Raw genomic sequence first — 27358 nt, 5'->3', positions numbered from 1 at the left:
TAATTGTTCATCTTGAAAGCATGCAACATTTTATGCATATGTAATAATACTGTTGCATATCACCAAGGGCTGCCAAGCACTGGCAATCCTCTATAGAAGAGTGGCCGTAGCTCGGCCGGATCAGGATCATTTGCAATATTTTTGGTTTCCGGCACTCACAGGACGAGACCCTATGGGTTGCCATCAAAAAAGTATGGGGTCATCATATATATCCATAAACTTAAAGATTTTCAGCCTCGGCAAGCGAACAAGGTGGCCAATAGGAAGCATCACTGAGAAACAAGAGCTAAAAAAGGACAAATACAATATATGTAAACAAAAAAGACTTGAGCAACAAACCTGCTAAGTATACGTCAAGCTCGTCGTCTGTCATTTTGAAAACATGTTGCTCTTCTAACATAGTTGGCCTTGTGTTTAAAATCAGGAGTTGCAGTCCACTTGAATTTATTAGCCTGTAGACGTTGGCCAATAATTTTAGTGAAAAGCATTCTAATTAATATTTGAGAAATGGGTCGCCGTAAGTCAAAACGCAAGCCACCGCCAAGGCGTAAACTTATACAGAACCTGGAAAAGCATTTCAAATGTCCATTTTGTAATCATGAACGTTCCTGCGATGTTGTGCTGTAAGAAATTTTCTCATAACAAACTGTCAATGAATCCTAATTTTAATTGCATAGAGATATGTCGAGAAAACTTGGACGCATAGCTTGTCAAATATGCCACGAATTCTTTCAAACCACCATTATCTCCTTGTCAGAGCCCATAGATGTTTATAATGATTGGATTGACGCATGCGACGAAAACAATAAATAGAATAAACGTAATATGGCATATCACTAAAATATTAAACTTTAAAATATTTTTGCAAAATAAAATACATTTTTCGAATTGATATTTAAAGCTAATTGAATATAATATACCTTATTTAACAATCAGTCAAGGCTGCGCTTTCACCTTGATTTCATTATCTATTAATTTATATTAAAATATAATTGTCTCTAATGACCTTAATTCTAAAACATATGCGTTGTCTCACTAAAGCTGTGCTCTGGTTTCTGAGTTTAGTCAAAACTATTTAAATAACTTAAAAAGCTTTGCGCTAATTCGTCGGAAGAGCAAATATTTAAACAATTGCTTTGCTAAACGAAGCCAAAATTATGACACAAAATTTTAACTATAAAAGGTTTGCATAAGACTTCAGTCAGCATCCAAGTCTATTGAAACGTCTTCTATTACAGTACAACATGCTTTCAAACAAATTTCTTATCATGACTTTCGGTAGGTTTAAAATTATATAAACTTATGTTTAATATAGAAATAAACTCTATATTTATATAGCGTTTTTTGCCGTGGTTATTGCGGCCAACTCGGAGGTAATCAGTGATCGTCGTTTCCGCTGGGAGGGCTCCAATGAGCAGCTGGCCGAGGAAAACGAAAATGAAGAGGTCGCTGAAAACGGTGACGAAGCAGAAGAAGAGTCTTCAGCAGAGACTGAGAATGCAGACGTTGAAGAAGGCGATGATATTGGTGAAGAGGACACTGCAGAACCAGAGGAAGCTGTCGAAGAAGAGGAAATTGCTTAAGAATATAAATTTTATGTACAAGTTTTAAATGTTTTAAAGTTAACAATTTATGCTTAAAGTAAAGTAGTAAATAAATTTATATGAAACAAATCGTTTATGTATAATTAATTTTATTTAACATAATTTAAAGTATGTATAATTCAATTTTAATATGGTTTACATACATAATTTTAATTTATATTACTATATATATTTAGTGTTCTTTATGATGCATTTAAATATATTTTAGGTATATTTAAACTATGACTAAAATTAAATTTAACATCGCACAATAATTTATTTATGTTCACTTTAAATTGATTAGCAACATGTTAAATAGTTTTTATGCTTTGTGTTAACCAAATTGGAATGATAGACAGGCAACAATTAGAACCGAAATCGGCAAACACAATTGACACAAACATATGTATGTATATTTAATATTTAATAGTATTTATCTTGTTTCATTTAGTTATTTTATATTTTTTATATTTTCAAAAACCTTTTTTGAGGTTAACAGCGGCAGGGCCGTAAGACTTTGTTGTTTGCTCGACGCCAAATTAGTGAGAGAGATCTTTTCATGCCCAAGGGACTGGATGAAATTGGTCGCCAACAGTAAATTGCACATGTATAATAGCTCCAGTTGAATTGCTGCTGTAGTTATAATATTTTTAAGTTGCCTTTTATGCGTTGCGTTGCGATGCGAGTCTTATTTTCTCATCGCACACCTCAGCCGATCAAAAGATCCAAGCGTACGGCTTTGATACGGGTTCTATATACATCACACATTGCTGTCGGTGCCCACAGCGCCGGTAAAGGAGAATGGCTGCGCATTATTGACAATGCCGGCCCGATCATTGGTTGTGGATGAATTTCCGCCGTATCCCGTCGTAGTGCCCGCCGCGGCACGCATATCCTCAATGCTGGCTCTATATATAAATGTGTGAAACGAATTAGTAAGATATATGTATAAAGCAAATGCTATAAGTATACAAAGAAGTACAAATATAATTTCGAAAACTCAAGCTTACAGATAGCGACAACTAAGAAATGTGTGTGAAATAAATTAACTGGTGCTCTTCGAGCCTACATAGATATAATCGAATGCAGTAATTATAAAAACAGATATTGTACAATTTATATGCCAATTAATTATTAATTTATAGGTAGAGATCACAATCGTTTCATTTTCATCAAAAAGAATAGATAATCTACAAATATATTGGCTCTTACAATTAGACTAGAAAATTATAAGCAAAACTATATACTAAAGAATTGTGCAAAAGACAAAGTTAAAATCTAATAGATACATGTTTGGGTAACACGAATGGAAATTCAAAATATAAACTAATCAAAGCTTTAATTTACTTTACTAAAAGAAAACCAAAAGAAGTTAAGCTTATCTACATGAAACGTTTATCATTTGAGCTACTGAATAGATTGAATAATAAATTATTGCAATTGCCTTTTGTTGCGTACTTGTTGCTGTTGAAGTAGTTGTTGCTTAGTTGGTGTAGCATATTTATATTATTGTATTTGACTGGACTGTTCTGGATCCGTTACTGGTACTGCACTTATCATGTACAATTCATTGGTTTAGCATAGTTGAATTAATACGTTATACATTTTATAGTGTATGTGTATGTCTGATTGTGTGTGTGTGTGTGATATAGGGGCAGTTAATTTAATTGATATGAACACTATATTTTACATTAATTAATTTTTAGTGTTGCGTTCGTATATAATTAACTAATATTTTAATAGATAACCTAACTTGGTAGCATTTTAAATGTTTACTGATTAACTATGAACTTAAATCTTTCATAAAAAACATAATTAAAGTAGAATAAATAATAATGTATATTCTGAATAAATATTAACGCTTCAACTAATTGGAATGTTTTTTCATAATACATTTTTTGAATACAATAATAAGTTTGTTGCCTCGTTTTCAATTTTATATGGTGCTCATTTATTTATTTAATTTATCTCACCATTTTTGTATAAATTGCTCTATAGCTCAATTTATCTTTGACTTTATTACTATTGCCAGGTAATTTGTGTGTGGAAGCTGCTTTAATTTATTGAGCTGTTTTTAATTGCTTTATATTTAAATAGTTTTACACTAAAAATATATGCATTTATTTATTTATGTATTTATATATAAATATATTTATATATTTAACTGCAATTTTCAACGATATTTTTAAATGGAAATGCAACTGCATGCGAATTACAAGAAAATTAACGCTAAAAACAAATTGTTCTCAAATGCAATTGTAACATTTCTTGTTTTTTCTTGTGTTTCTCATTGGTGGGGTGTTTTGTTAAACAGTTATGCTAAATACTCTGAATTGGTTGCAACTAGATGCATTAGAACATTATTTGTTAATCGAATTATCAATGCTTGTTATTGGAACGAACACTAAAAACTATGCGCAGTAAAATATTAGTTTAATTGCTTTGAGGCTCTTTAGTAATTTATGTAGCTGTTTTTTTTTTTCTTGTTGTCATTTTCTCCAATTAGGTATGTTCTGTGTGTGTGTGTGATGTTGTAGTTTATTATTTTGTTTTGTTGTTTTCGTTTTGGCAGTTTATGCATCTAATTAACGCATTTATGTTGGACGCCAGACATCTGGATCTTCCATGAGTGTGATATGTTGATCGCCGCCCATTTGCATTTGGCCACCCACCTGGCCGCCCATTTGGGTGGGCGATGTGGCCGCAGCAGCCATGTCCTCTCGCGACGCTCTTTTATCATTACAATATTTACATAGGTGTGTGTGTGTTTGTGTGTGAGTATTTGTAGTTATGGTTTAGTTATTGCAAGCGTAAGCACAACAAGGAATAAAGAGAATATAGATTTATGATTAGCATTTGCCTGTTGACCGCGTTCTCAGCGCCTCACGAACTAACAGTTAAACTAGCCAACTAACTGCTTGACTTAATCAATATCTGCATTGATCCATCGACAATACTCACTTCTTGCCTAACGCCATCATGCCATAGACAGCGCCTGTGGCAAAAATCAGACCACTGCCAAAGAGACTAGCCAGTCCGAAGCACATGAATATTGGAGGCACTGCCATACTGCAAGCAAAAGCAATGAAATTCATTATTCAGTTCATTCAAACTATGCAGTGATACTCACGCGCAGTAGAGACCCGCTCGGAAATACATTGGCTTGGAGTCGACCTTATCCGCCACAGAGCCCACCTGCTCAATGCACACGAAGCAGCAAGGCGCCTCCAGGGCCATTACCACAAATCCTGCTATCATCTGTATTATGCCAGCGACGAGGCAAGACACGCTCAAACCAATGATCGACAGCACATTCCACAGACCAAAGAGTATGGCAACTGGAATTTAAAAGAGAAAAAGTAAGTTTTACAATATATATCGCAATTAAAAATCATGTACATATATAAATATATTGAAAACATTCATCAACACTAATACAAGGGGCGGTTTCAGTTGATTAAAATACAAAATAAACAAGAGTAGATTTTAAATTACAATTTACCAAACGCCTCCAATATTTGGACCCATTATCTACCAACTTTTCACTATCTAATCATCGCGAGTCACTCATTTGGTTGGGCTCCATTCTTTTGTTTGAAATAAGCAAAACGGGAGAAAATAAAATAAATTAAATATACGATGCAGACCATAGAAGCGTGACAAGCCAGAAAAAACACTTGTTTAAATTGGAGCATTGGTAGTTGAATTAGAAGCAAAAACAACATGAGCTGTTCACGCTGATCTACAGCAAAAACTAAATTTACTATTGATAGAATTAACAGACATATGTATATATGTAAATTAAATTAGAGCTTTAAGTTGACTTATCCCAGTAAGTACAATTTAAATATTGGTGCGGTGATAACAATTTGGCTCGAGAGATAAACATAAAAGTAATTGTTTTAATTTTTGGATGTTTTCCATTATCTAATCACGTTCATAAGATAATTTTTCTAGGGTATTTTATGCGATAATCCAGTTTATGAGTAATGATGCCTCACTTTTTGAGGTTATTGCGGTCTAGAGCAGAGTTCATCAGCTTAAGTAGTAGTGTATAGTTATTTTATTATAAGGCTGTGATTAAATTATTCTACTTCTGTCTTAATAAAACCTGTTTATGGAAGCCCCATTAGTGTAAGATTTTTTAAAATTCTGCCGTTACAATTGCTTGTTGATTGTAATACAATGATTTTAGTTAAAGACACTACATAAGTTTATCTTTTAAGATAAGAGCTAAGTTTGCGATCTTTAAAGCAAATTTCTAGCATGTTTACCCATTTTATTTATGCAAATGTACATATAATAAAACACATTGAAATGTACAAAGGAAACGTTTGGTAGGCAGGTTCAATGTCATGACAACTGAGAAAACAAAGCACAGACTGACACTAAGAGAAAGAGAGCGAGAGAAGGGTATGTGTGTATATATGCATACATACAGACGTACATACAAGTACATAAAGAGAACATCAATTGAACTGATAAAAATATACGCCTGTAGTGGAAGCATGCGAAATTGTCGGTTGAAATGCATTGAAGAAACTATAAAATACACTTAAAGGCAACAAGCAGACAGCAACGCCTCCAACACACAATACATACATACATACACACACACACGCCGCACAGATTGGCAAACATTTCTGTATCCTTTTGTCGCTCATGGTTTGCCTTTATCAATGTCCGCTCAAAGAGCGTGTGAGTATGCGTGTTGTGGGCGAATGGGGGGCGAGCGAGCACACGCGACAGATAAACAACGCATCAACAAAATTATACACACACACGCACACACACAGACAAGGGCAGCGCATAGAAAAAATCGATGCAAATATGTAGCTACACTTTAATATTCATATGAATTTTACACTAAAATGTTTACTTATTGGTTGATTGTAACTTACAAAAGGCGGCCACGATGCCAAGCACTCGGCTGCCATATTTGAGATACCAGGGTGCCTCTGGACCGCCAGCTGGGTCTTGTTGATTTGGACGTGCCATAAGTCCCGTTAATTTTTCCACAAACGACTGCGCATAAAAACATTGTAATTGACATAATTTAGTAAAAAATCGAAATTATTGGATGCAATTTAATGACGCGGCCTTTTATTTCAGTGGTTCGTCACACGCACATAAAGAACTGACACACATGCACATATTGAACGTCACCAAAAATCATTGCCGTGAACATAAACAGGTAAACCATATATATTAACAAATATTTGATATAATTCACGACGCTCCCACCCTTACGTACCATTTTGTTTGGCAAATATTTAACCTTAAGCTACACAAATCTAACAACACAAGTCTAACTTTAACAAATATTATGCAAAATTCAATTCGAGAAATTACTAGTGCTGTAAAGCAATGAAATGCGACAAATTACTAGTGCTGTAAGGCATGCACTGCGATAGTGCTGCAAAATGTTCTAGATTTAATATCGATATATCGATGGTAGGCAAAAAATACCGCGAATATTTGAAATGAGAACAACAGTTGAATAGGAATTACAATACTACTATGACCAAAAAAATATACATTAATATTTTATAATATAATATTTAATTAACTTAATGTTTATTAATTTTATTTTCACAGCAAACACTATGCTATGCTCAAATAAAATTAATAATTAAAATTAAAATAAACTTAGCATAGCAGTTAGCTGCAGAAAATTACAATTGTTTCACAATAATAAAAGGAATACATTGAATCTTCACAGGTTTAGAGACTGAATCAGATGAATCTGTGAAAATTAACAAGCACATACGTACAAATTATTATTTGTGGCGTCAATTCTATGAGCTTGCCTGTGAGCAATGCGGAATACATTTCATTAGAAAGACTGACATTTAAAACTTTATATTTCATTTTGATGATTTACAAAACAGTTCTAACTTTAGAACTTGAGCGCGCAACGTTAGTTACTCTGAAGTTTTAGAATCACTCATTTAAAGCGAATACTTGACCTGCGCTTTGCTTGTTGCCATTTGTTTGCAAGTGGTCTGAAAATAAATTGTAAGTACATATTTACCGTAAAATGTAAGAATTATATGAAGTACATACCGATTAATCCTAATATTTGTTGCATGGTTATTAATACTGAAGGCGTTATTGACATTATTACTCCAATTATTTTGGTTCAATTTATTCATATTATTATTATCATCTTTGGAGTTAGCTGATGATGAGCTTGAAGCGCTTCCGCCCTCGCCACCCTTACCGCCTTCGCCGCCGGCACCACCTTGGGCACCGCCCCCCATACCGCCTAGCAGACCAGAAGCCATTTGCATCACAGGACCAATCCAGCCTTTCCTGCGTACGACATTGTTTGTTTCACTTCTTTCTGGTCCTAGAGTAATTTTGATTTTTATTTGTTTAGCTTCAACGTGCCAAACACTTGACAAGAGCAAGATGAAAATAAATGCTGTTAAGATGTTCATTTTCACTCAAATGATTCAAAAATGCAAACCAATTCCGTTCAATAAAATTATTGGTTGTATAACCTTGACAATGCAGTTAGCTGGAGAAAATTTCAGTAATAAGTGGAATAAATTGAATCTTAACAGTTATAGGGACTGAATCCGATGAATCTGTGAAATTGAACAAGCATGCAGCACACTGTATTATGCAATCTACTACTGCTATTTAATTTTTATGTTAAATTGAAATTAAAATTTGCAATTATTCAGATTAAGTTTAATTTAATGTGATAGAGAGAGAAAAATAACATTTTTTTTCAGGCAAAGCCAAAGTTTTGCTAAGAGCGACTTTTGACTAAGAGAGTCACAAAAATGTATGAAGAGTACTTTTACCTACTTTTTTTTGATACTTTATGCTCTTCAAATTAAACTTTTGACTTTTAGCAATTGTTCCTTTTTGAATAACGCTCAGCCGACTTGGTTGAGGTCCACTCGTGAAAAGCAAGATAGCTCTCCAGTTCCCGAACGCTTTCTTTTTATGTCTTGGCTTCGGGCGCTGGCACCAGCCAGTAAAGTAGCTAGTTTCTACGTCTGCCTACTTTTAGTCTCTGTTTATTTAGTAGTACTGCGATACGTGGCTGCGCACTACTACACGTGTACGAATTATATTTTCGGCGTTAATTTTATAAGCTTATAAGCACTGGCATTTTGATTGCAAAATCTGATAAGCTTCTTAAGAGCAAAATGCATATTAATGAACATGCACTATACATTTGACTTTTCACAGACTAAGATATCATATTAAAATTTAAAAGTATACGCTTTAAAATGAAACACTCAGATGCAGATGCTGTTGAATGCTCTCCCCACCTATGATGCTGACTATATTCCATTACACAAAATTTGACATTGACAACTTTATATTTCACTTCGATTGATTTACAATGAATTTTAAACTTTAGCATTTAGAATCACTCATTTGAAGTGGATAGTTGACCTGCGCTTTGGTCTGAAAACAAATATGAAATTGTAAGTATATATTCACTGTAAAATGTAATAAATCTATGAAGTACATACCGTCCAATCACAATATTTGTTGCATGATTATTAAAACTGTTCGCTTTATTGTCATTATTATTAAACATCATTTGTAACAATTTATTTAAATTACTATTATCATTATTGGAGTTAGCTGATGATGAGCTCGAAGCACTTCCGCCCTCGCCACCCTTACCGCCTTCGCCGCCGGCACCACCTTGGGCACCGCCAAAAAAGCGTTGCTGTTTGACGAAGTTTATTTTTTCACTTTTTTCTGGTTCTATAGTAATTTTGATTTTTATTTGTTTAGCTTTTCGCGCCAAACACTTGACAAGAGCTGAAAATAAATGCTGTTAAGATGTTCATTTTCACTCAAATGATTCAAAAATGCAAACCAATTCCGTTTAATAAAATTATTGGTTGTATAACCTTGACAATGCAGTTAGCTGGACAAAATTTCTGTAATAAGTGGAATAAATTGAATCTTAACAGTTATAGGGACTGAATCTGTGAAATTTAACAAGCATGCAGCTCACATGTACAAATTATATTTTTGTCAATTCTATGAGCTTTTCTTTGCAATACAAATGGGAACTATGGTAGATTTAACACAAATTTACTCTTATATAAAAGAACTACCATTTCGGATTGCGTGATTCAAAGCATTTTAAGGTTTAAAAGTAAACACTTTCAAATGGAGCACTCAGATGCAGATGCTATTGAATACCCTTCCTACCTATGAAGAATGCTGAATACATCTAATTATAAAAACTTTGACATTGATAACTTTATATTTCAATTGGATTGATTTACAATGAAGTTTTAACTTTAGCACTTGAGCCCACAAAACTATTTATTCTGAAGATTGAGAATCACTCATTTAAAATGAATAGTTGACCTGCGCTTTGCTTGTTGCCCTCTCTTTGCAAGTGTTCTGAAAACAAATATGAAATTGTAAGTATATATTCACTGTAAAATGTAAGAATTGATATGAAAGTACTAACCGTCCAATCACAATCTTGTTGCATGATTATTAAATAACGGTTTGCTTGATTTATTGAAAAACCCCAATTATTTTGGCTAATTGATTATATTACATTTATCATTTTTTGAGTTAGGCTGACTGATGAACTCTGCTCACCGCCTTTGCCACCTTCACCGCCTTTGCCACCTTCACCGCCGGCCGCCCCGCCCCCCAGAGCTGAAAGTGCACCAAGCGCCGCAGGAATAAACAAAAAAGGCGCGAAGCGTTTCTGTTTCACGATATTGTTTGTTTCACTTTTTTCTGGTTCTATAGTAATATTAATTTTTATTTGTTTAGCTTTAACGTGCCAGACACTTGACAAGAGCAAGATGAAAATAAATGCTGTTAAGAATGTTCATTTCACTCAATGATTCAAAAATGAAACCAATTCCGTCTTAATAAAATTATTGGCTGATACCTTACGAAGAGAGTTAGCTGCAAAAATTCGGGAATTTTTCCATCATAATTAAAGTGGAATACAGGAGTCTTCACAGCTAATATGATCTGAATCAAATGATATTGAAATTAAGAAGCATATAGCAACATATGTACAAATTTATATTTTAGCGTCATTCTATGCCTTTTTCTGCTAATGACATGGCTGAAATGAAAACTTTGTAATGAAATGTATCATTACAAAAACTTTGACATTGATAACTTTATATTTTTTAATTGGATTGATTTACAATGAAATTTTAACTTTAGCACTTGAGCCCACAAAACTATTTATTCTGAAGATTGAGAATCACTCATTTAAAATGAATAGTTGACCTGCGCTTTGCTTGTTGCCCTCTCTTTGCAAGTGTTCTAAAAACAAATGTGAAATTGTAAGTATATATTCACTGTAAAATGTAAGAATTATATGAAGTACATACCGTCTAATCACAAATATTTGTTGCATGATTATTAAAACTGTTCGCTTGATTGTTATTAAAACTCCCAATTATTTTGGCCCAAGTTGATTCATATTATTATTATCATTATTTGGAGTTAGATGATGATGAACTCGAAGCCTCACCGCCTTTGCCACCTTCACCGCCTTTGCCACCTTCACCGCCGGCCGCCCCGCCCCCCAGAGCTGAAAGTGCACCAAGCGCCGCAGGAATAAACAAAAAAGGCGCGAAGCGTTTCTGTTTCACGATATTGTTTGTTCGCTTGCATAGTTTATAGTATATTAATTTTTATTTGTTTAGCTTTAACGTGCCAGACACTTGACAAGAGCAAGATGAAAATAAATGCTGTTAAGATGTTCATTTTCACTCAAATGATTCAAAAATGCAAACCAATTCCGTTTAATAAAATTATTGGCTGTATAACCTTAACAAGGCAGTTAGCTGCAGAAAATTGCAATTGTTTCACATTTAATTAAAGTGGAATACATTGAATCTTCACAGCTTATAGGGAACTGAATCAGAATGAATCTGTGAAATTTAACAAGCATCTAGCACACATGTACAAATTATATTTTTAGGCGTCAATTCTATGCGCTTTTCTTGCCTATGAACAATGCTGAAATGACAAAGTTTTTGTAATGAAATGTATCATTACAAAAACTTTGACATTGATAACTTTATATTTTTTAAATGGATTGATTTACAATGAAGTTCTAACTCAACTCAACCACAACTCAAGTATATCTGAAAATATTGAATCACGCATTTAAAGTGAAAAGTTGGCCTGCGCTTTGCTTGTTGTTCGCTGTTTGCAAGTGTTCTGAAAACAAATGTGAAATTGTAAGTTCTTACATTTTTACTGTAAAATGTAATAGTTATATATATATATATATATATATATATATTTATGTTGCATAAATATTAAATATTTTCACTTTGCTCCAGTCAAAGAGCAAAATTAGCCGCATTTATTTTGAGTTTCGGTTCTTGACGTAACGTCGATAAAGTAAAAAGCTTCATGGTAAAAATTGATTTTAATGGATTTTTACAGTTCGATTAGCAGAAACATTAGAAACTGTGAAATTTAACACTCGTGCTGCTCAAAATAAACGCAGAGTACTTAGTACTTAGTATTAGTCGTAAATGCAAAGCTTAAAAACAAATTCGGTCTGCTTGAGGCACAACAGGGAGCATAGAGTATATATATATATATATATACTCTTGATAAACAAGGATAGTTGGATAGTAATATCTCTTTTCACGAATAATTGTGCAATTTATTATCATTTAAAGGACGCATAGAGTAGAAAATGTTCTACATTCATAATCAGTTATATGTATGGCTTAAAAATTTCAAAATAAAACATGCCCAAAATTTTACACCTTGAGATCCTCTTCTGTGCAGCGACGAGCGCACAGGGACATATTACAGACGTCCTCATCTACGGCACGGAAGGACAGATCGCGATGTTTGCAGTTGAATGTGTCCATAACGCACTGGTTCGGAAACTCATGTATGCAGATACCGTTGTAGGCGCATATGGGATTCAGCTCGAACTTGGTGCAGAGCTCATCACAATTCTCGACGGGTGTTGGTGGCATGGGCATAATCGTGGTGGCCAGCATGCCAGTTACTAGCATATTATAACAGTTCTTCGCGGATTTAGGACGCACCGAGTGAACGGTCGAGCTTGCTGGCGGCACATTGGTAGTCATTGTGGTTACAACTGATCGCATTTTACGCAGCTTGGGGAGCATTGGTCGAGGGTGCCACCAGGCAGGAGCATACCAAGATTTGGGGCGCCAGGACCATGATTTGGGGTACAAAGCTGAAGCATACCACGGCTTGGGACGCCCAGAATGAGGCTTAGCCGTAGACCAAGCAGATCTGGCCTTACGCGACTTTAAAGCTACCGGATTGCGAATTCCATGATTGGGCAAGACGGGACTCATAGCTATAGCTCGCATCCGACGCACCTTTGATAACGAAGACTCTTGTACTTTCGGTGGTACCTGGGCCAGCGGCGGGACAACTTTGTCCGGCTTTATCTCTTGCACATCAGCCACCTCCACTTGATCATTGGCATTGGACATAACGGGCTTTCCATTGGACAGCAACGGTACTTGGACCGTGACCCGACCGATCTCTGCACTTGGCTTCACCTGCGCTGTGCCCAACTCTGCGCAGCTCAGCAGCACTGAAAGAAAAGAAATCAGTTACGATGCGTTTGGAAATCACCGATTTTACCTGTGGCCAATAAAAAGCTAAATTTGTACATCCTCCAACTGGCAACGGTCTAAAGACTTGTGTGTCCTGAAATGAGTTTGATTAACGCTTTTATAGCGTCTGGGACAATGATCAGCATCATCAACCGGTTGCATACAGCCCAAGCAACAGCTCAAGAACCGGTTCTGGCTCTTTCCTCAATAAATCCAAATGTTATTTTTACGTTACGTTTTGTGTGCATATTATAAATTTTTAACTGTAGCTCATTAGCATTAAGGCAGGCTGTTTTTTGCAAAATAAATTTTATTGGTTTAGCATAATTTCTTAGTGTAAATTACGTTAAAACTTTAATGTTAAGCAATTACATACTACGTAGATTTAAGTTATAAACGGACTTGTTTCTATACACGCATAGAACTAAAAACAGTTAAAGGCAGCAAATATTTTGATCATTAGAGTTTCGCTCATTGCTTGCATTTCGATATACATATAGTAGATATAAAATTGAGTTGACCACTTGAGTTCTTGTATACACAGGGATCGCGTTGTGTGGCTGGTTAACTACAATAACATATTGTTAACGATCCCTAAGCTTTTGCACATTACGTCCATTGATAAGGTATACATTAAAGTAATATGGTATATGTATGTATGTGTCTAAGTATTATCTGCATATGTTTCTGTTTATAAGATAATTTCTGTACAATACCAACTAAAGCTCCAACCATATATCCTGCGGATTGTCCATACCATAAACGCAAATTTTTGATAGGTTCTGTTTGGATATTTATATAATAAGTAGGCAGCAGACTAACAATAAGCTGCTGATGAATAAAAAACAAATTAGAAATTACAGACTTCTTCCTATTCGCTTTACTGTTGCCATATCACTAAACTATATGCTTTTGTAATATATTTGTAAATCAAAATAGTTGCCTGCTCTATGCCTTCTCAAGTTCCATTATACATACATATATAAAGTTGTATTACAAACGGTTTGTTGTTCATAAATATTGTTTCATTTAAAAAGTGTATAAGAGTAGTCTTAGTAGCTAACACATTTTTATAGATAATATCTTTAGGACTCAACAGTTAACTAGAAACAAACAGAATTTTCGACATTAATAATTTCTCACTTGAATTGCTATTTTACAAACGTTCAATTTTTACACACACAGCAATTAGCTGAAGCATATGCATTCAACTAATTTTACATATAGTACATTATTCAATTAATTTATTTTGTTTTGTTGTTCAGTTTAAAAGTTACCATAAATTTGTTATAAAATAAATTATGACTTAAGTGTTACACATACATAAATATTATTATGGGGGTTCGCTTAAACGTAGCAGTTACTTTAACATTAGTACATTTAGTAATTTAGTTAATTGTAGGTGGTTCGGACACAAAGAGGCCCAATTGGAGTTTGTTCATTCATTTGCGTTCCATTGGCTTCACTTCGAGCAACTGCGGATAGTTCTCCACGATGTTGAGTAAGATGGTATCGATGTAATGCTTGAGACGCACATTCTCATCCTCCTTTTCCTGGAAGGCCTGCTGCAGCTGCAAGTGCAAATAGTTTAATATCGTGTACATAATATACATATGAATATATTATAAATTAATGAAAACACATAAACATAAACAGGCATGAATGGCAATTGAGTGTCTTATGTACAACTGAATGTTCCGATTAGGCTTAGACTATGTGAATAGAGAACACAATTGGAAAACTTATAAAACCGCAACCAGTTAACTTTGAAGCAGTGGCTGTCAAACTGCAGCACACAGCATGCACAGTGGCGCCCAAACCGTTTGTAAGTGTGTGTAAGTGCATTTGAGTTTTAGTGAATTTTGTTTTCGTTTTGGTGTATAAGCATTACCTGGCTTAAGGATGCTAATGTGGCTGAATCCACAGAATCCTGTAATACAATAAATATAATAATAATTATGATATAAGTAAGACAAGCACAAAGCACTGAAGCGTGGGCAAAGAGACAAAGCAGAGCGAGCTCATTCTAAATTCTAGACGACTGTGCCGTGGGCGGCGTGTTTAACTGTGCGACAAAGTGGGCGTGTCGAATGTACATGGATATGCGTGGGGTGGGGTGGTATATTCTATATATACTAGGAAAGCGAAAGCTTTGATGCTGCGGCGGCGGCGGCTTACACACACCTGAGCTTGTGACATTTCCTCCAGCTCCTGGGCGAGATTATTGAGCGTGCCGCTTAGCAAATGGCGACCCTGTTCCACACCATTGGTCAGCATGGTGGCCTGGTTCTCCAGCACGGTGGCCTGCAGCTCCTCGTTCTGCTCCCCAAGTGCTGCTCGCGAACATAACACACAAATTAGTAAATATATCAAATTGTTTATATTGCATGCTTACTGCGATTCTTTTGGCGCATCTCCTCGAGCTCTTGGTGCAGCTCCTCCAGTCTTATACTCTCCGGTGATGTGGTGGGCATGGCACGCGCCCCATTCTCCTCGCGCAGACGCTGCAGCTCGCGGCTGAGCTCGAGCATCAGCTCCTCGGCGGACTTCTTCTCCTGCTCGTGGCGACGCAGCGCTTGCGCCTGTTCATCGTACTCCTGCTGCAGTGATGCAATCTGATCGCGTGCCAGCTCCAGCTGCTCCTCGGTGCGATGCAAATCGTTGGCCTGCTTATCGCACAAGACACGCAACCGTTGCGCCTCATCGCGCAGTGCATTCGCCTCGATTTCGGTGGCTTTGATCTTCATCTGGCAGTTCTCGTTCTGCAGCGACGCTTCGCGCTCCACGCGCGCCAAGATCTCGCGATGGCGCTTCTGCTCCTCCGCCAGGCGCTCCTCCGCACGCAGCTCCGACTGCACACACACACAAAGACACATTTAATACATGAATATAAATCAAATTGGCTGACTCACCTCTCGGTACTGCTCCTCGAGCATGTGATAGCGCGCTTGGAGCACAGCATATTCGGTCTTGGTGCGCGTGGTGCGATCCTCGGCTATGTTCTGTGTATCCGACAGATCGTCCACCTTGCGCTGCAGCAGCTCCAACTGTAAGAAATGTAACGATTTGAATGATTAGTTTAAGTATTGACTGGCATTTGGATTTGCTTGCGCTGCCTGCTACTAACGCAATCAGTTTTCATATGCCGCACATCGATTAGCAGCTCGTTCACCAACTGCACATCAGCCATGGAATTCTTCAGATACATTTGCATATATCGCTATATGCATTATCTGCTTGCCACGCTCGCTCTCTCACTCAACGCTCTACGCTCTCTCGCTCTCTTGAAGAAAATAAATTCAGTTCAACGCGTTGTCGTCTTTGCTCATTTAGTTGCCTCAAGCGACTGTTTTATTTGTTTAATGTGCCACTCAGTAGGCTGACTATGGCTAATTACACTAGCCAACACAGCTGCACTTTGAATCACTCACTTCAGATCAATTTGCTGCTGTCAAGCGCTGCTGGCCTAGCCCATAGCATATAAATATTAAGCATACGCCCATTGGTATGCCAAATCTTAAAGCTGTTGGCGTTGCATTTGCATATACAACTAATTTCAGTTTGCCCACAACTGTTGTGCAGTGTAAGAATCACATGTATATATGCATATATATATAAGAAATCACACATCAGCTGTGTGCGCTGGTGCTGCAGATAAGAATTGTTTTGCTTTACATTGAAATATGCAGGGCATGTCTTTCGGGAGTGTTGAGCAGCTGCTTAATTAATAAACAGTGTTGTTAAGCGCTTTACTAAATGTCAATTGAAGAGTTCAATTGTATGTGCCACATTAGTGGGTGGCTGGGCACCAATTAAATTTAATTAAATGCATTTTACATCAACACAGCAAGCGAACAAATAAAATCAACAAACTGGGCACTCAATTTGAACTAACACAGCTCATAGACAAATATAGCCGCTATATAATATCGAGCGTGAGAGAGAGCGACACGTTGCGCGGCAGACTGACAACTGAATTAAGAAAACTGAGGGGACCCAAAATTTTTCATAAAAACTAGCCAAAGTCTATATGAGCGACAGGGCATAGGGTGGGGGGTGCGGTGCTGCGCTCTACTAGAGCCATACACACATATGTGTACAATGAACCATGCCAAAAAAAAAAAACTAAAAAATATTAAGCAGGCAACAAACTAGAATTTAATTTAAATGTCTACAAAATTCTACGAAAAAGGCGCGTTGACCAAAGTAAACAAAAAAAGTACAAGCGAACTAAAAAAGAAAAGAAAATAAACATTTTGTAAGCAGCAAGTGTCATTGCCAAAGCTTAAAGAGCAAAAGAGAGCGAGCAACTTGTTGGCTTCAAATAAATGGGCTAAGTTCTGCGTTTTTTATTAAAGAAAAGTGGCAACAAGTTAAGAGACAGAAGCATAAACAGCTGCTCATTGCATATTAATTATTATATAAACATCTTGTCAGATTTGATTCGCAACACCTTTGCCTAATCATTATATTTATTAACAGCTCATAAATTGCAATCGATGCTTATTATCGACGCATTAGCTTTGACCTCAAATGAAGAGAAGTGTTAGCAAAGTACTTGCAACACTTTCCGCTGCGCCCATTTGTTACATTTATCAAAGTCTGCGCCCATTCACACTTACAATATGCATATCAGTCTTATATATAAACAAATGGACTAGTTCAGCTGCTTGGGCATCCGTTGTGGGCTATCGCTAGTCGCCGTCGCCGTCGACTTCCAGCGACCTCCAGCAGGCAGAGATTTCGGTTCAGCTTTTGATTAATCACATTTCGCTGCACTGCGCATTTGTTGTCAGCCTAATGAGCAGTCGCTCTCAATTGGCCTCTCAAACTGTAAAATTGCATCAGCTCCAATTAGTCGTCCCCACATGCGGCCATAACTAGCGCAATCGCCTTAGCTCTGGCTGACTAATTGATAATTTCGTTTTTCGTTTTAGAAACTTTTAGTACGCTACTGTTCTCATTTCTCTTTCTTTCTCTCTTCACTTCCACTTCCCATCTCTGTTACTTTCAATGACACATTTTCACTAATCATCCATTTAACTAAAGTTCACGTTCATTCATTCATCACATCAGCTTCAGCTCTAGCGTATTTTTACTTTTTCTCATACGTGTTTATCATTATTATTATTTTTATTTTTTTCTCTTTCTTTTTTTTTTTTTGGCAGCTGATCTCATTTGACGCATTTGCAAGCGTGTTTATAATTTATTTTCTTTTGCCGTATTGCTGGCAGATGTTTGCAATTCTCTCACAACAAAACTATTTTAGTTTCAAAATAGCCATAGCTCAATTTATTTAAAAAATTTTCTTGAATTTGGTAAATATGTCAAGAGTATTTGTAAACAATGTTGATTGAGCATAAAGTCATTTTTTAGTTGTTTTAAAACTTTTAGAACATGTACTAAAATCTGGTAACTTTTTAGAACATGTGCTAAAATGTATAATATACTTTAAAATTTATTTAATATAAAATAATTGTTCTTGGCGGTTTTAGAGCATTTCTGTACTTTTGCAATATTTTAGAACCTGTACTAAAATATGTAGTATGCTCTTTTAATTCAATTTGATTGAATTTTCTAATCTTTTTCTCCAACTCAAGCCAATAAATTTGTATACACTCTGACGTTTTTATATAAATTAGAAGTCAAAGTGTATCAAAGAGTTGCTTGCGTCCAACTTTAATGCTTCTTGCAATGCGCTGCGTACATCTGCTGCTTTAATTTTAACTGAATTCTTTACATCATGTACCGAGTCTCAAATTGTCGGTTGTGGCCAGTTTTAACACTTACATCACTTGTTTCTAGCATTTCGAATCGCAGCAGCCGCTTGCTAGAATTTCATATAGAAATCAATAATGAAATTGCAACAAATTCGAAGCGAATTTGGAATGGAGTAGAGCACAACACGAGAGACCGCCACGAACTGAAGCAACTGACCCAGTAGCCACGCTTATATATAAGGAATTGACATTATTGACATGCACTCATTACACCAATTCATACTAAATTGCCACTAACTAACTAATGCATTATGTCAGCTGAGCTGACATGCAAGCCTCAACTAAACAAATGGGAGGCAACCCTTGCTGGAAATTGTATTAGGGTGGGGTGGGGTGGGGTGGGGTGGTGTTTCGAACAGGGGGTTTGCTTACTTGCTCGTTGAGATTATCGCATATCTCGGCACTGAGAGCGCCGCTCATTTTGTTGTTGTTGTTGCCGTTGGGGGCTGTGGCCGAGTTGCCAGCGTTATCCTCAAAATCACAGAGCAGTTTGTTCTTGAAGTTCTTTAGGTTCTCTAATTTGAAACCGTTTGTATTTGTGTTGTTGGTTTTATTATTGAATTTGCTTGTCAATGTTTCCAAATTGTAAATTTTATTATTATTCGCTTCCAAGCAATTGTTGTTGTTGTTGTTGTTATTATTATTGTTGTTTGCTTCGAGTTTGTTCTCGATGAAGACCAAAGAGCTGGGCTCCGAATCGGATGGCACAATATCCTCAAAATCCGCCGGATTAAGACTCAGAAAGGTTTCCTGATCAATCAGTATGGGCTGCTTGCCAAACAGCTGATACTCGCCCACGCCCAGTCCGAGATTGTAGGCGTTGCTTAGAGGATTCTGTGTGCTGCTTGTGTTGAAATTCAAATTCAAATCCTCCAAACTTTCCGCTGACGAAAGCTTCTGACTAGCGCTGCGATCGCTGCCGAATTTAATGCTGTTATTATTATTCAGCGTATTGTTTTTGTGATTAATTGTTGCTGTATTATTGGCTGTGGGTCCGACGAATTCGAACTGACCCGCCCACATATCATAGGCTAAGTCAATGCTATCGGGCTGGCTGGCAGGTTGACTATTCATGATTTTGTAGTTTTAAGTTTTAAGTTTGTTTTTGTTTATAATGCAGCGGGCGTGGCACTGGGTAAAACACTGGTGTTGGTTTTTCTTTTTGGAAGACACTTTAGCTTTTTTTTTTTATTATTTATTTAAGGCACATACTTCAGTTTTATCTCTTTTATAGTTTATTAGGCACTTTTCTATGCATTTTTAGGCACTATAATTAAACATTTAAATATTAAAATTTGACACAAATGGCAAAAGCTCTTTGAGTTCTTTCAACTGCAACGTGCAACAAAGAATTAAGTTTTAGTTGCGGCCCATTTTAATTTAGCGCTAACGCTGTAATTTAAAACATATTAAAGAGCCGCAGAAGAGAGCAGAACTGAGATGCAAATCTTAGAGCTGCAGGGGCTAGGAGGGGGGGTATTGACCACACAGGAATATGAAATGATTAAACAAAGGAAAATTGCAAATGGCATCAGGGCATGCATATACATAAAGAATTTTCTTGCTGCTTCTTATTTCAAGCAGGAAATGCGCTTGCAAACAAACAAAAGAAGAATGAGCTGCACCTCTCTCTTCGCTCTTCTCTCTTCGCTCTTCGTTGCCTTGTCACGCCTCTTTCTACACGACTGAGTTTGCTTTAATTCCTCCAACTTGAATTGATGAACTTCGTGCAGATAAAACAGCAGAAAAAAACATAACTAAGCCCAAACGCAAACAGAAACACAAACAGAAACTCAAACATAAACACAAGCAGGAGAAGACGAAGTAGAAGAATCTACGACTGTTTAGTGGAGCATGGCAGGCAATGCTGCAATTCTTCTATGCTTGCTTCGCTTGCATAACATGCCCCCGAGTGGGGCAGCTGTAGTTTTAAGATTTAATTTAGCAATAGATTTTCTCAGCTGAGATGATTCAATGCTTCTTCTGCTCAATCCAAATGTGTCATGCTGCTTATGATGAGTCTGAAGATTTTCAAATGCCGACCGACCGACCGAGCGAGCGACCGCCTCTTAAATTGTTTATAATAAATTGCATGAATCACAAGCAGCAAAATTAAGAACAGCGCTAAGAAGAGTTGAAGACTCGCACACAATTGTGCATGTCAAACGAATTTAAGTGGCTGACATAATAAATTTTCATTTATTTTGTTTTTGCAAGAAAAGAGCTCAAACAGCAAATTTATAATAGAGACTGGTCTACGAAATATCGTAAAATATTAAATTTAATATTCTGCATATACACAAAATATTTATTATTTTACTGCCTTACTCAAAGTTTATCAACTCAAATCAAATTGTTTATACATTTTTATAAAAACCACACGCTAGTTTAGCCACAATTTTAATTGATTTATGCACTTTTTTGTCAATCGACTGCAACAACAACTTTCACCACTCTTAGCAATTGATTGGTTAACTTGTTTACAGTTTTTTTCTTTGGTTTTAAACATCAACTACAAAAATTAGTGACAGTCTATCAACAAAAACCTGACGACGGCTGCTGGTTTTTAAAACAAATCAACACATCTATGGCTGATCATTTATAAACATGAGTTGAGCTTTGGCAGCGCTGGCGTATGCGCGATATTTAATTGCAATTGTGGCAGATGCAATAAAAAAGGAGTTCAAAATAAGATGAATTGAGCAGCTCAGAGCAAAATGAACGTGGGAACTAATTCAATCATAAGATATATTTGAACAAAGCTTCAAGTACTAACAAAACATTATATATGTTAGTTATTTAGTTTGGAAGCGCATTATACATAGAGTATAATTTATTTTTAGTCGTTATTAATAATCAAGTCCACAAGTCAGATGTACCACATAACTAAGCGAAACAAACTGAAGCGTTGACCTCGTAGAAATTTAGATCAAGGACTGTCTGAACTATCGCAGCATCGGGATAAAGCAACAACAACAATCTGACAGACCAAATACTAAGTAAATAATATAGCCGATGACCGATAAGCAACTAAATAATAAATTTAATAAATGCAGCTGCATAGCCATAAGCAAAATTAAATGCATTGATTGTTTTTAGTTAGTGAGTTTAGCTATTTAAAATTTAATTAAAGTGTGCAAATTGCATTCAACATAATTAATCTCAACTTTAATCTATTTATTTGTGCTAGTCTTGTGGCTTTGCTTCTTGGCCCAGGGCTCAATTTGATTGCCACATGTTTGAGCTGTGGCAACACCTCTGGCTAAGCAATTTAACACTGGCGGACACAAGTTTAACAATTTCCACTCCAAATAGCCGGCGATATGCAATTTTATTCAGCAATTGTGCCAGTTTGCTAAGCGCCTTTGCCTTTGCCTTTGTCTGACGCCCACTCGGCGTCAGCCCTTTCAGAACTTGGCCAACCAGCGGCAGAAGCAGCAACAACTAAAACAACATGTTAACCTCATTTCTTGGACAGACAACAGCTGTTTGCTGTCACAGTGATCTTCTCACCTTGCCTTTTGCATAATTTCTCAAGCCAAAACACAATTTTCAAACTGTGTAGTAAACATTGTAAGCAATTGTTAAATGCTTAGACTTATATAATGGACTTTAAGTGAGCAGAGCCAACAGAGCGTGAAATTATTTGCTGCCGTCTCAAAAGACAATTAGTAGCTCAGAATCTAAGCAGCCAAGCGGCCAACTCAAATGTAAGTCCAAAGCTTGGCTTTGTGCCATTTAATAAATAGCCAGAGACCAGAGCAAGTTTCTAATTACGCTCTGGCCATGACAAACAAACTGTAACTGGCTGCTTATCAGTTTATAGCCAGACAAGCCGAAGGTTCACGTTAAGCAGTGCACACAGTAGTGTGTGTGGGCTTTGATAAGCGCTTGACGTTCATAGCATTAATTAGCTACAATTTTGTAATTGATTGTATATAATTTGCCTGCAGAACTTTATTAAACAAACAGCAACTTTAACAATTGAACACTCGCTTTTGTTAACTTTCTTCATTCCGTTTGTGACTTGACTTCTGCTATAATGATTAGCTCATTTAAAAAATGATTTCCACAACACAATTTCCATACAATCGACTGCATAAAGAGAAGAACTGGGCGTTGGTTGGGGATTGGGGGGGTGCTGAGGGAGCTTTGCTCATTAAATGCAAATTTTTTCTTTGCTTTATAACAATTGGAGCGCTCTGCTGCACTCAAAAAACAAACAGCAAAAACAATATTCGTGTAGATTTTTGCATTTTCATTTTGTGGAATTTTAATTTGCATGTCAATTGGCTGCACAATTCAAATTTTTTCCAAGATTAAAAGATTCGGGCAGGGAACCGCTTTTTTCTTTGTTGTTGCGCGCACACATTAAATTAATATCAATAGATATTTGTATTTGTTTAAATTGAAATTAACGTTATTACGTGTGCACGCCAAAAATAAATAAATAAACAAACCCGAAAAGATTTCGACTACAACACGCGAAAAGCAAAAGGCGAACTGACTGCGAAAAATTCACGGGCATAAGTAAACTATATAGCAAACATAAACTGAGAGAACAGATGATAAGAGCGCGTGAGCGAGAGAATATAAACAAAGAGAGTGAACGAGAGAGAGAGAGAGAAACTGATGATCTACGCTCATCCTCTGAGGAACTCAGCGCTGGCATTTCAATCAACAATTTGCCATATGTGCGCCATTGAAATTGGGCGAGGGAGAGGCGAAGAAAGCGACGATAGAGAGATGGGAGGCCATGGCTCACATATGTTTGATTTACGAGGGCAGTTTGAATTACAAATCAAGGCAGCTGCATAGACAGCAAAGAACTTTATAATCCACCCTCGCTACACACTCCCTCTAAAGTCAACGAGCACGCATAATTGTGAGGAATTTGTTGTCGTACTCATCACCCCCCACCAATCCAACGAACCCCACCCGGCATAATAAAAGCGTAAGTGAATATTAAGCATGGACACGAACCACACAAGAGTTCATTACAAATCAAATTGAGCGAGGGCTGGACAGACGCATGCGGGTGGGTGTGCTGGTCACGCGTTTCCTTTTTCAAAGCTACCTCACTGCCTTTGGCTTGGTGCGTGTCATTGCGTTGATGTCATTCTCTATAGAGGGGAGCTTCAGATTTTCCCGCATTTCGTCAAGTTTTAGTTTGCTTATTGGCTTTATGTTTTGGCTGCCGCGTTCCGGTTCTTGTGCCGTTATAATGCCAAGACTACTAATTGACTAGCTAATGAAAATTTCCAACAAAAATTTAACGGCATGGAAAATGCGCGCAGCACTGAAGTAAATTGAAAAGAAACGGAAAAACTACTTGAAATGAACTTGAAATTCTTTGTGTGTGTGTGTGCCTGATGATTCTTGATTTATTTTATATGGTTTTTATTATAGGCACGTTTTCCGTTTTCCATAATGTGCCGTAAGCTAAAGTGCCGTTTTAGCTGATCGTTCACACTCTAATAAAGTTTAGTGTTAACAAGTTTGTTGACTTGCATATTTTTGTATAAATATCCTATTTCAATTAGTTTATTGCAGCTGCTCTTTAGTCAAACCACAAAACTTCAATTTGAAATCAATCAAGCCATATGCCCATAGTAACTTTTTCGATTTGTCGGCTCAGTGATCGTGCTTAAGTCAATAGATCGAGCGAGACACATTAGTAGTAGTAGGGCCTTTTACAACAGACGCGGCTGTAATTAGCGTTGGTTATTGCACGTCTCGGGTTTCGTATTAAATAATCGTTTAATGAGCCGCGCCACACACTCAAAACACCTGACGGACGTAACTGATAAAGACATAAAAGCAAATCGGCAATCGATAAAGGCTCGTATGTCTTTATTTTAAAGAGAAAATTTAATTTACACTTGGCACATTTTAGTTGCTACACGTAAATGAAAAACTATTGCAAATTATTTAGCACCCACCACACACACAAATTTTGAACACTAAGCTCTGCAGCTGCTGCTACACTCGCGGAAAAAATAATAGTAAACGCACGCGAGAGAGAGCGATAGTGGTGGTGGTGAGAGCGCGCAGCAGAGAGAGCGGTGTGACTCCCCCGGCCATAGCCAAAGCGAGGCAGCGCTGCTTGTATTGTTTTTATGCCGTTTTGTTTTTCGTTATGACCGCCGCCGTTCCATACGTTGTGCACGCGGCAAGAGTTAAATGCAATCTGAGCAAAGAGAGCGCCCCAAAGCATAAGCATAGCAGTCTGGCGTCGCAGCGACGCAGCGACGTTGGCGCTTACTGCGGGGCCTAGGCTAAGGTAACTTGTTGGCTGCCGCGACGTCGCAGTCGCTGCCCGCTATTGCGCAGCTTGTTATGGCAGCCGAAAATACACAAAGACTAATGCGCGACTAAGCAAACGGGCAGCGCAGTTTGCGTTGATAAGAGTTGCAAGCAAGAGAAATTTCTAGGCACAAGGCAAAAGTGAAACAAAATGTTCAATTAGATTTAGGCGCGTTGCTAAGTTAAGTCGCGTTGCCTAGGCAAGCATAAACAACTAGTTAATCAAACATTCTTTGTTGTCACAGCAACCAAGCAGAACTAAAAATGTGTACAAAACCACACGAAATGCAAACAATATAAATATAAACATAAGTACTTGTGTGTATTGCACTTCGGGCTATTTATAATCGAGAAAAAGTTGCTAAGGTTGCTGCTGCTGGGTTCAAGCTGCGTTAGTTGCTATTTAATGCAAATATAAAAATAAAAAGAGTTGTGGCTTTTGAGTTAGCAGCAAATGCAAGTGCAGCAAATAAATAAAGAAAATTTAATCAAAGAGTATTCTATACTTGATTCATTTTCATTTAAATATAGTAATTCAATAGAGTCTAAGAGTTAACACAGCACTAACTATTATAACTGCAATTGTTACAATTATAATTTCAATTTGAAAACTCACTCTTTGGGCCACTTCCTTAAAACGTAATCGCAGCCAAATGTTAAGGTTCAGCGTAAATTCATTCGCACGTAGGCCGTAATTGTTAACTTGGCTATGCGCGCCCAGGCAGTTACTAACTGTCTCATTAAATGTATTAAATTATTATGGCCAAAGAGTTGGTGCGGACAAGTGCAAGTCGCAGCTGCTGCCGCCGCTATTAATGTAACGCCGGTTTGCCTTGGACAACCTTGCGAAAAGCCTAAAAGCCAAATATGATGTAAGCCAACAGCAACAGCGGGCGTTAGTTGAACTAACCACGCCCTCGAATGAGCAAGCAACGCCCCAGCCACACTTTATAAACAATTCTCGATTTGATTATTTGGCACAGATAGGCAATGAGTTCTTCTTTGGGTGTGACTTGCTCAACTTTTGTGGGGGTGTCTGGTCTGCAGGTGTTGAACTCATTGTCTGGCACTTACTTACCCAGCAGCAGCAAACTTAGTTAAACAAAATGTTTTGTAGCTTACCTGCAAATAAATGAAAAAAAGCAGAAAAAATGTTAAATTGCTTGGCTATTAAATGTTGGAAATGTAACTGCATTTGGAATTGGGGTTAAGAATCAAAAGGAAATGATAATGTGCAATAGAAATGCTTGAATTCCGGTTCATTTGTGTGAAGGGAAGTCTGCATTGTTGTTTCAAATAAGTTAAAGACACATTTAGTACAGTTTATGGTTCATCTAGTTGGTTGGTAGTTAAGAATAAAATAGTTTTAGCTAACAGTCTGAATATTTTATTCAGCTCTAAAGCTAACGAATTTATTAAACTGATGCCAAATATAAGTTAAGAGTAATTGCTTTGCTTTCCTTTAAATTCATTTTAAATGCAAAAATTTACAATTTTATGCTGCTTGACAAAAAGTTTTAGTTACTTTTGCTAACTCAAATGCGCTGTCAAAAAATATTCGAATTATTTTTATAGCTTAGCATTCAATAATTAAATAACTATATATAAAAATAAGAATAAGAAACAAAAATTAAACAAGGAAAGCATAAACTATTGTTTATACGCACATTAAAATTAAGTTATTATGTTTAACTTAAAATCAGTACGACAGTGTAATTTTTTATAATATCAAGTCAAACAATGCAAATTTATTAAAGTACAATAATAAATTTAATTCACTATATATGAGCAGTAATTATTTAGCAATTGTGACAAAGACTTTTGTCTGATAAAATTATTATGCACACTCTATATTTAACTACATTAACTACTATCTTTAGTTATTTCCAACTATTAATCATCGCTGCTCGAAATGCGATTGATTTACTTTCTTGTCAGCTAACAATTATTTTACGCTTAAGCCAAACGTTTCGTCAATATATTTTCAGTTGCCCAATGTTGTTGTGCATTAATTATGATAATTGCAACGTTTTGTGGCACACACACGAAAATGATTCGCTGCGGCTTAAGCGCACGCGTGGGTTTCTCGCTT

General features: G+C 36.6%; 5 protein-coding genes across 17 annotated transcripts in view; 1 reads left to right on the top strand and 4 right to left on the bottom strand.

The window, feature by feature from the left end:
- Positions 1 to 374: 374 nt before the first annotated feature.
- On the top strand, positions 375 to 829 carry LOC108599222 (transcription elongation factor 1 homolog). Its single transcript, XM_017986017.1, has 2 exons — positions 375 to 623; positions 678 to 829. The coding sequence occupies exons 1-2, from the start codon at positions 508 to 510 to the stop codon at positions 811 to 813; spliced, it is 252 nt and encodes an 83-aa protein (XP_017841506.1). The 5' UTR covers positions 375 to 507; the 3' UTR covers positions 814 to 829.
- Positions 830 to 1843: 1014 nt separating this feature from the next.
- LOC108598482 (calcium channel flower) lies at positions 1844 to 6945 on the bottom strand. 2 transcript variants are annotated; one of them, XM_017985136.1, is made up of 5 exons: positions 6838 to 6944; positions 6485 to 6608; positions 4714 to 4921; positions 4545 to 4652; positions 1844 to 2491 (listed from the first exon to the last, which is right to left on the bottom strand). In XM_017985136.1, exons 1-5 carry the CDS (start codon positions 6838 to 6840, stop codon positions 2344 to 2346), a joined length of 591 nt encoding a protein of 196 aa, XP_017840625.1. In that variant the 5' UTR covers positions 6841 to 6944; the 3' UTR covers positions 1844 to 2343. The 2 variants fall into 2 exon arrangements, with proteins under 2 accessions (XP_017840625.1, XP_017840626.1); XM_017985137.1 differs by lacking the exon at positions 1844 to 2491 and adding an exon at positions 4055 to 4313 and having other exon boundaries at positions 6838 to 6945.
- A 312-nt stretch (positions 6946 to 7257) lies between these two features.
- On the bottom strand, positions 7258 to 8049 carry LOC108599411 (hrp65 protein). The gene is made up of 2 exons (XM_017986222.2): positions 7650 to 8049; positions 7258 to 7588 (listed from the first exon to the last, which is right to left on the bottom strand). The coding sequence occupies exons 1-2, from the start codon at positions 8024 to 8026 to the stop codon at positions 7531 to 7533; spliced, it is 435 nt and encodes a 144-aa protein (XP_017841711.2). The 5' UTR covers positions 8027 to 8049; the 3' UTR covers positions 7258 to 7530.
- A 4162-nt stretch (positions 8050 to 12211) lies between these two features.
- On the bottom strand, positions 12212 to 13285 carry LOC108599056. The gene is made up of 2 exons (XM_017985836.1): positions 13209 to 13285; positions 12212 to 13158 (listed from the first exon to the last, which is right to left on the bottom strand). Exons 1-2 carry the CDS (start codon positions 13237 to 13239, stop codon positions 12338 to 12340), a joined length of 852 nt encoding a protein of 283 aa, XP_017841325.1. The 5' UTR covers positions 13240 to 13285; the 3' UTR covers positions 12212 to 12337.
- A 1206-nt stretch (positions 13286 to 14491) lies between these two features.
- The window catches only part of LOC108599968 (rab11 family-interacting protein 4B), a 40291-nt gene continuing 27424 nt past the window's right edge, over positions 14492 to 27358 (bottom strand). For 5 of the 12 annotated variants that reach the window (XM_017987220.2, XM_017987226.2, XM_017987222.2 and 2 more), the window contains 5 exons: positions 16093 to 16227; positions 15576 to 16032; positions 15365 to 15513; positions 15072 to 15110; positions 14492 to 14751 (listed from right to left, as the gene is read on the bottom strand). In XM_017987220.2, the coding sequence (XP_017842709.1) occupies positions 14623 to 14751; positions 15072 to 15110; positions 15365 to 15513; positions 15576 to 16032; positions 16093 to 16227 (909 nt within the window). In that variant the 3' untranslated portion in view covers positions 14492 to 14622. Of the gene's footprint in view, positions 14752 to 15071; positions 15111 to 15364; positions 15514 to 15575; positions 16033 to 16092; positions 16228 to 16307; positions 16588 to 19332; positions 20197 to 27358 lie in introns of those variants that run through there. The other 7 variants (XM_017987224.2, XM_017987228.2, XM_017987223.1 and 4 more) reach the window with 6 other exon arrangements.

This window comes from Drosophila busckii, chromosome 3L, assembly GCF_011750605.1.
Source record: "Drosophila busckii strain San Diego stock center, stock number 13000-0081.31 chromosome 3L, ASM1175060v1, whole genome shotgun sequence".
NCBI lineage: Eukaryota > Metazoa > Arthropoda > Insecta > Diptera > Drosophilidae > Drosophila > Drosophila busckii.
Note: the sequence above shows the minus strand (reverse complement) of the source record. Positions and strands in the feature narration are given on the sequence as shown.